This window comes from Nestor notabilis, unplaced genomic scaffold (genome assembly GCF_000696875.1).
Source record: "Nestor notabilis isolate BGI_N333 unplaced genomic scaffold, ASM69687v1 scaffold20659, whole genome shotgun sequence".
NCBI classification, from domain to species: Eukaryota; Metazoa; Chordata; class Aves; order Psittaciformes; family Psittacidae; genus Nestor; species Nestor notabilis.
In genome coordinates this window covers 411-9768 of record NW_009945323.1, presented here as the reverse complement: position 1 = coordinate 9768, position 9358 = coordinate 411, and the positions used below count along the sequence as shown (strand labels likewise).

The 9358-nt window shown below is 36.2% G+C and overlaps 1 protein-coding gene across 1 annotated transcript in view; it reads right to left on the bottom strand.

Moving 5' to 3' along the window:
- ULK4 (unc-51 like kinase 4) overlaps window positions 1–6740 on the bottom strand; it is a gene marked incomplete at its 3' end in the record, with an annotated part of 22381 nt that extends 15641 nt beyond the window's left edge. The window contains exons 1-4 of the mRNA XM_010022823.1: window positions 6603–6740; window positions 5020–5119; window positions 2062–2201; window positions 501–663 (exon numbers count right to left, since the gene is read on the bottom strand). Of these exons, the coding sequence (XP_010021125.1) occupies window positions 501–663; window positions 2062–2201; window positions 5020–5119; window positions 6603–6740 (541 nt within the window). The remainder of the gene's footprint in view (window positions 1–500; window positions 664–2061; window positions 2202–5019; window positions 5120–6602) is intronic.
- Between the last annotated feature and the right edge of the window lie 2618 nt (window positions 6741–9358).

Here is a 9358-nt window from a genome sequence, read left to right as displayed (position 1 = left end):
CAGCAGGAGACACCAATGTATTAAGAAAGCCCTCCTTGTTCCCATAAAATACTGCCATGAATTGCTTTCTTCTCAATAGCAGTAACTGCTATGACACACTATTATCTTGGAAACAGAGGTCTGTGAGATGCTCTGAGATGACAACTAATAAAAGATTAGATGATTAAAATCAAGTTTCTGAATTTTTCTTGTTCTCTGACAAAAATAACATTGTATTTGCAGCCTACTGCAAACTGTAGGGATTTGATGTCAAACTGCAAAAAGAAATCTAAAATAATCTACCTCCTGTTATGACACAGATAAACCCATTAATCTTTACAAGTGATAAGACAAAAATCAATTCTTCGGTTTCTCTAGAAATTTAGGCAGCCCCAAAAGAACAATAAACAACTACTTTATTTCAAGGTCTCTCCAAATTACTTCAAACAAAAACCTTTTCCAACTTTCATTCTGTCCCTTTGGTTAATTTTTGTTAATTTTGGCTAGTAAAAATATCGCACCTCGAAATCTGTTTTTCAGGTATCTTTGTGGAGTGCTTTCACTGACATCTCTTCCACTCTCTTCAGATCCAACTAAAGCAAAATATTCTTCCAAGTTTTCACCATCCATTTTAGCCAAGCAAAAGTTACTGAGTTTCAAAGTGCCAGGCCCTTCTAGCAGAATCTAGAAGAACAAATAAGATCCAGCATACAAGTATCATATACTAAAACTGATAACTGATGAAATTTCCAACACAAAGTATAAAATAACTTATTAAAAAAAAAATTAAGTAAATCACAATCTCAAACTATTTAGGTACATAGAGATGATCATTATAACTGGAAACACTGAAAAGTTTTAAGTCAACACCAATACTATCTTTTTTCTTATAATCAAAAAATTAGACTCTTACAATAGGAGCCTTAAGATGTTTAATGCGCACTTTTGTTTACTCATTATTAAATCTCAATGAACAATGATGCTACTTACTGTAGAAAAGAAAGTAAAAGTAGAGCATTCTTTATTTAAGAGTGTATAGGAACACGAAAGTATAGTAAAAAGAAACAGAACTTCATTTGAGCAGTAAAAAATAAGTGAATTTTATTTATCAGAATATTCCAAAGATTTTGTCCAAAGATGACAAGAGTTTTCTCTATGGAATCACTGCTTATTCTCATCATTAAAAGCTTCATAATCTCTAAAATGTTGTGTGGAGAAATAGCCCATTCAGTCAGGGAGGGAAGCACCCTGTACTTAGTGATCAAAGGAGTACTTCACAGCAACATTGTTCTTTTGAAGAACACAGACTCATCTCCATTATGCTTTATTCATACATCTTTTACTGCTTCGGACCCACAAAGGGCAGAAACTGAGTATAATTGTGCAAGATATTACAGAAAATTCAGAGAAGGGCAACCTGACCACTTACAGATCAAGATCAAAACCAGTTACTGTTAAGCAAGAATTTGTGGTTATAGTTATATTCTGGTTACTACATAAATTAAAAGCAAATATGGACTTTGACTATACATAAATTGTGTAAAATTATTTATACATAATAAAACTATACATAAATTGCACACACACACAAAATCAGAAACTACATGAAGATCTGTATTTTTATGAAAAAGTAAGACAACAACTTAAATGGCATCTGGAAACAATAAAGAAGGTTATTAACAAAGGAAGTTAAGTTAATTTTACTTCCTCACCACTTTCTGTGACTTGAAAATGTTCTGAAGCATGATAGAATAGGTATAATTACAAATTCACATGTCCAAGGACAGAGAACTAAAATCCTTCATTAATTCAAACCAGTACACTAGTGATAGATTTAGATTTCTAAACAAAAAAGAATCTATCACTTTGTATCAAATATACCACATGGTAAGAAATCAATTAGATCATAAAATATCCAAGCTATAGACTTGTCTCTCATTGTCTTCACATATATTATAACGCTCAACTGCCCTCCAACCCAAGATAAGCCTCTTCCAAACAGTGAAACAGAAATAATGGCTTAAAATCTCATGGCATACAAAGTAACATGCAGTTTCCCCTATAAATAATGCTCCTTCTTACCTTTCCAGGTGTCAGTTCACAAAAGATAATTCCAAGCTTATGAATATGGTATAAACCAGTAATCAAATCAACACCAAATTCTCTCACCACATCTTCAGGTAGATGTTCATCTTGAGCAATAACAGATTCTAGAGAACCACCTGAAATACATTTATACATAGTCAGCACAAGCATATACAGAAGATGCCATACAAATCATTCCCAAGGACATAATGCAAGCTTCTTCAAAAGATGCCAAGTAAAAATTAATATCAGTAAATACTAAAAATATTTCCTGAGATTATCCAATAGTTATAAAATCTAAGATGTACAGAAAAAAAATTCATTTCCAATGTTGTGACAAAAAAAATAATCTTGACTACAATAAATTGAGTGCACGACTTCAAAATTACTTTCATACTGATTTATTTTACAACAAGACAGAAGGAAAAGAAGAAACGGAGGAACTGTGTCAGGTCACAATGTAATAGCACCCAATGGGTTTACTGAAATTCCTTCACCAGATCCCTGCTCCATAATTTAAAAGAATAAACAATACCAAGAGCAACTATCAACTTGTGTGAAGAAGTGCTAAAGCTAATGACAAGCAATTGTCCATGGAATTCACAGACAACAGAAGTATCAAAGCTGGGTTACACTCCAAGAGCCCAAAGTCAACAACATCCAACAGATAAATTCTTTTATTTGTTCTTCATTAGTTTAGATTTACATGTATGTTGTGAAAAGATAATTTCCTCACAGACCCTGCCCAACTCACCTGTTTGTAAAAATACAGAAGAAAAAAGAAGGAAGTTGCCCAACCCAAAACTATAAGAACTATTTAACCTTCCTACATCGCTAAACCAGTAACAAACTGGAAATCAGAAGCTGGAGCCCAACTTGCATTCCTACTTCCTTTTTCAATGAGAAATAAAGTGTGAGACAACATGGTAAATACATTAAGAGGAAGCAAATAGTGTTTGTTCTTCACATGGTATCTCTGTAGAGTCCTTTTCTTGACTCATGGGCTCCAGTTCTTTCATTTTCATGCTTTCCCCTTTTAAGAATTTAAAACAAAAATACCAATGACTAAAGTTCCACTTTCCAGGTTTCTCACACAAATCCCAGCTTCCTGTCCTAGCAAGTCATATCCATCTGGACTCAGACCATTCTGAGTCTCATCCTGACACGAGACCCTTCTCTGTCCCTCCAAAAACACCACTCTCCCTCCCCAGTAAGTCCATCCAACCAACCTTTCCTCCATTTCTGATCAGATTATATGTGGAAAGCATTCCAAATGGCCCTCATATATATCCTCTATCACCTGTGTTCTTCCCTGGACTTCACATACACTCTCTATGCATTTCCCCAGATATTTACTGTTTCTCTGTCCTTGCAAAAATCTCTCCTCTTTCCCCATTACCTACTTCCTCACATCCCACTGATTCTCAGGTATGTCATCACATTCATCCCATTTGAGCCATTCATGTCTTAACTAATCATTGGACTTGGGACTTCTCCTAATCTCATTTCCCACAAGCTCATTATTAAAACAGCCTTTCTCCTCCCTCCTGACCCAGACTGCTATTGCAAACTGCATATTGCCCAACTCCCCAAAATCTCTTTCCTCAACCTCATTTGGTCCATTGTTACTCCTGCAGCAAACCTGTTCCCCCAAGACTACAGTTTGTATTTTGTGGATTACGGGTCCTCTGAGTTATCTATTACTTGCGTCTTAGTCAAATCATGCAGGTTAAAAAAGATACAAATTTAAGTTCCTGAATGAAAATAGGGATTAGGAGAGCTCTTCATAGAAAAGGATACTAGGTCTTTTATTCCAAATCTCTTAATAGATTTTCCTGAGCTTTTTTTCCTTTGCTCAGTAACTTCTTTCAGAGAATAGCAAGAGTAGAAGTCTGTCATCACAGTATTCTTTGAATTATTCAACACTGCTGAATCTTAACATTATTTTATTTCTAAGCCTTGTTTATGCTGTTTAGCAAATCAGCCATTCTTTAGAAATCAAGCCCATATTACCTAACTACAATAAAGAATTTTGCATCGTGTTTAACTACTGGATTTTACAATGTAATCTAGAGAACTACATGTAGAACTCCGTAATATGACCAAATAGACAAAGGAGAAAAAAAATGGAATAGTGAAACCTGCAACACAGAAGTATGCTGTATCTGGTAACAGAAACTCACTTAGTCACCTTGAGACAAGTGGGAGAGACCTTCCATATTTCAAAAACAGTTTTCAAGGCTCTACAAAATTAATAAGAAATCTGTGTCTTATTCTATTTGTAAGTAACTTAGCTTCAAGACACACTCCTTGCAGCAAACTGCAATACTGCAAGGTCAAAAATACATTATAATTGCTCAAGCTGTACTTAATAAAAGGCTGTCTGTCTAACAATATGTGCCCATAAGTTAGACTAAGCATATAGACCAAAGCTTCTATTAATTCAAAATACTTCTACTGAACAGGAAGAAAACTAAAAATTTACTATTCGCTTCAGAACTCCCCTTTGTACATTATTACTTGATTTGCTCCTTGCTGTCTTTGCTATGTGCTATAAAATGAAAACAAAACAAAAAAAAAAGCTGCCAGTCCTTAGAAAACTTCTCTCAAGTAATTTTTACTTAACTACCCTCCAACTACACACAATTTGGTTTTAAGCTCCCCTGAGTAGCCCTATCTCTTCAGCTATTAAAACAAATCATGTTTGATGTCACATCAGTTAACAGTTAATATCCATAAACAGTGAAGCAGAGGAGAAACATTATTTCAATTCATTTCTAAAAACATTTCCACAAGCAAAAAGACTTTCGTCTATAAAATAGGATTCTCAAGTTTATAATGAGGTAATTACTATATTTTTTTCAAGGATCTAAGTATTTATTGTGAAGAAACTGTTAGGAGAAGTCTCTTACAAATACTTACTCTATACGTTCTTATCTTCTGAGATTATCTTACCTGTGCATAATTCCACTACCATCCAGAGATGGTTGCTTGTTTCATACCATTCATGAAATGTCACTATATTCTTGTGTCTGATTTTATGAGTCAGACGAACCTAGAACAAAGTTTGTAACATACATAACTGGAAAAAAAGAAAAAAAGAAAAAAGCAATATACTGACTTAAGATTAGGGGGGAAGAGGGGAGGAGGATGGACCACACACACTACAACTTTACTCCAGATCAACTACTTGTTTTCTTAACTTTTTAGATATTTTTTAAAAGGGGGGGGGGGCAGGGGGAGGACGATAGTTCCCCAGCCCAAAATTATAAGCACTATTTAACCTTCCTGCATCACTAAAACAGTAACAAACTGAAAATCAGAATTTTGAGTTAAGCTTGCATTCCTAGTTTCTTTTTCAGTGAGAACACAAGTGTGAGACAGCATGGCAAGTACAATAAGAGGAAGTAAAAAGGAAGGTTTTTCATCATTCTTAATCTTATCAGACAAGAGCAATCATTCAAAGGTCCCTAGAAATCTGTATTTCTATTAAAACTACATCTCCACAGAGGCCTGTGTAGGCCTCTGAGTTGTAAGGTGTCCCTGAGAGCTTTCTAAGATGGCTTCACGCCAGAGCAGGGGAAGAATTTGAGAAAGGAGCAGCAGAGACAGTGTATGATGAACTGACTGCAACCTCCATTCCCTGTCCCTCTGTGCCAATTGGGGAGGAGGCAGAGAAGTCAGGAGTGGAGTCTGAGAAGAGAGAAGTGAGGAGAAGGTGGGCTAAGATTTGGTTTTGTTTCTCATTATCCTACTCTCATTTGATAGGCAATAAATTTATTTCCCCAAGCTGAGTCTGTTTTGCCCATGACAGTAATTGGATGAACGTTGGTGAATTAGATGAATTGGTAGTGATCTCTCCCTGTCCTTATCTTAATCCACAAGCCTTTTGTTATATTTTCTGTTCCCAGTCCAACTGAGGAGGGGTGTTATAGACTGGCTTTGATGGGCACCTGGTGTCCAGCCATGGTCAACCCAACACAAAAGCAAAATTTATCTACTGGAAAAATAAAATATTTAAATGTCTAACTGTATCAGTTACAGTTTCTTTTCCAGAAGGTGTATGTTTAAAATGTTGCTAAGATTTCACAAAACAGAATTCATTTACCTTAAATGCTATTCTTCCATCAAAAATAATTTCTTCTTGGTAAGTAAGAGATTGATTATTTACTGGAAGGTATTACTATCACTGAATTTGCACAACTAACAGCAAAATAAAGCAAACTACTACACGCAAGTAACTGTACTTAAAAGTTCTCTGACACATCACAGAAATAGTAAGCCTGTAAACATGGGTTTATGCATGTGATTTAAACAACAGTAAAAACAGATGAAGAAATGAATACATTAAAATAAGATTCTATTTAAAGGATAAGAATTTAAAATCTTACAAAGCTGACCTAAATGGTGACAAACTTCATGTAAGGAAGCACACGGTATTTTTCTCTTGTATAACCTGTGCTACAGGGTTTTGTAAGCTGCTTCTTTTTTTTGGGGGGGGGGGAGGGACCAAAACCCCAAAACCAAACATTACTTACCCAGTTTGTTATTTCAGCTCTTTTGCATTTATCAGTGCAAAGAATGGCAACAAAATTAATTGTTCCCTTTCTTCTTCCTTTATAGACAACTGTCTTATTTCCTCTTCCAATCTCCTCATACAGAACAAAGTTCTCCATACTTAAGAATGCTCTACAGGCAATGGATTGGAAACATGGTATTAGTCTCATAAACAAACTTTTAAACAAAAAAGAAGGGGAAAGCATTCTAATTTGATAGTCATTGGTGTATAGTATTTACCCTCCCAATGCTCAAAACTGGGATTATATACTTCTAGCAAGTACATAATGGCTTCACAGAAGGCCTCCTCTCAGGCAATGTGATCCAAATTTTGAACAAGTAATAGGACTTTCTACTTCCAAAGCTCTTAACACATTCAGAAAGTAACAGATGACCCAGCAGCTACAAATTCTAAAGATTTTATCTGTAAATAGTAATCATACTGCCAAACTGAAAATTGTATGTTCTACATAAAACTGCTGTCCAAATGAAAATATCCAGTAATGAAAGCCTTGCAAAATAAGATTGCCATTTCTGCCCAATGGCACTTCAGGCAAATGTGCCCCTGCAGCTTTCACAATGTAATTTAAACCTGCCAAATAACCAGTTTAATCAATGTAACTGAAAAACACAGGACTTTGTGAATATTAATGTTCCTAACTATTGCTTTTATCTTAAGAATGCTTTAATTTACATAGTTAAACAAATATTTGTCATTTGTTGCAAACCTAGCAGGTAACATTTCTATATTTAAATAGATGCTTCTCATAAAAGTCTGGTTAATCCTTTTGTTCCATAATCATTTTCTCTGAGAATCTTGGAGCAAGGGGAGTACTGATAGCAAAACAGTGAAGCAACTATAATATATGAAGTAAGAGTTCTGCTTTCCATCCTGTTCCTCAGCTATTCCACTGGGTTAAAAGCAGAGACACAGAAAATCCCAACACCAGCATATTCAGAAACAGGATATATTGACAGCTAATCCTCAGTAATTACCTTGTAGTAAATTCTTCCAGCTCCAGGACAGCTTCGCATTCTTGTCTAGTTCTTCCAACTACCAATTTAATTAGCTCCAAGCCAAGGAGTTTTCTATCTCTGCATGACTTACTCCATTTTGTTTATAAAACTGGTTTTAATTCAACAAGACCGGTTCTCAATGTAGTTATCCTAAAACCACAGAAAAACAGCATATTGGAGAAAGAACTACAGCAGAAATTATAAGCAAAGATGGGAAAGGCTGCTTAAGTAGAACAGCTGCAGATGCCTAATCACAAACTCAATTTTACTTTAACTCTTTCATGAGACACAGAGCTCCCAGAGTGACAAAATCCCCAAGTTTTCAGTCAAGACTTCAAATCAAAATACAACAAAGCATTACGTAGCACCAGACAACGAAATGACTGTCACTAAAATATTGTTTCTTGCCAGAATATCAGCCAGGTGCCAAGTACAACCCAGGTGATCCAGAATTCACAACAGATGTAGGAACCTCATGACTCTAGGATTTCCTTTATCAAAGACAGTTACCCAAGACAGAAGTTTTCTTCTCAAAAGAAGAAAGAATCCCACCCTTGCAATTCAAAAGCTTTCAGATTAATACTGTAAATTAGTTTATCTAGCATTAAGCAAACAGCTAGGTACAGCAAGTATAAGATGGATAGGAAGGCTTTTTTTCCTAAAGTTATCTATGGGAACAAGGTGATTATACAACAGTCAGTTTGCCAAACACCCTAAAATAAGGCACAAAGATAAAGCATCAGAACAGATTGGGGTGTCCATTGCTCTACCTCTCTTTTCTCATTCACGCCATTCTTTATGTTCTTTTTCTGGACAGCTTAAGAAAAACCACAACCACCCAACCAATTAAACAATCAAAAAAATCCTCACAGTGTCTTCCCCTAATATACGAAGATTCCAGAACATCAATGCCATAGAAATGCATCCAGCAAAAGAAATGGCCAAACTACAGCCCACCACCCAAATTTGCATGTCCACAGCCCCTGCCTTGCACCTCTTCTTTACCAAAAATACTTCAAACCTGACGTGCTCTTTGTCACAAGACTGAAGCATATACACATTAGATGTATGAAAGATACCTCATATTGGACATCTGAAAGACATTCTCATCCCCTCATGAACCAAATCGTACAAATGTATGCCAGGCTCAGTGACAGGAACAGAAATATCTGGTTATCTGACAAAAGCAAGACCAATGACACACAAACCCACACTGGGATAGAGTAGTCATGGGAACGGGAAATCTTCATTGCTACCTCATGACTGGTAGTGCTTTCACATCAGGTCTCCACTAACTAGTCTGCAAGGGCCCACAGGGAAAACATCTTGTCTTGCAACCCTACATCTCAAAAATAATGGCTATGCCATAATTTCAGTACACCAACTAATGGAGCATGACACACAACACAGACTTTCAACAGCTAGAATCCATTAGTCTCGACATAAAGCATAAAGAGATCAAATAAAGTGACATAAAAAGTGGTAAAAACCATCTCGAGGCGAGCTACCTGCTGTGGAAGCCTGCCACACCACCACTTGAAAGGAAGCAGATCTGAAACTTCACAGCAGCACCCAAAGCAACAGACTACAGTTCCTGAGGGAGCTGCGTTTGCTCTGAACGCCAACGCATTGTTCCCTCTCCTCGTGAGAGAATGGCCAAACCCGCTCTGTGAGCAGCACACGCAGGACCTTAGACCTACTGCAGCCAAACCTGTGTCAA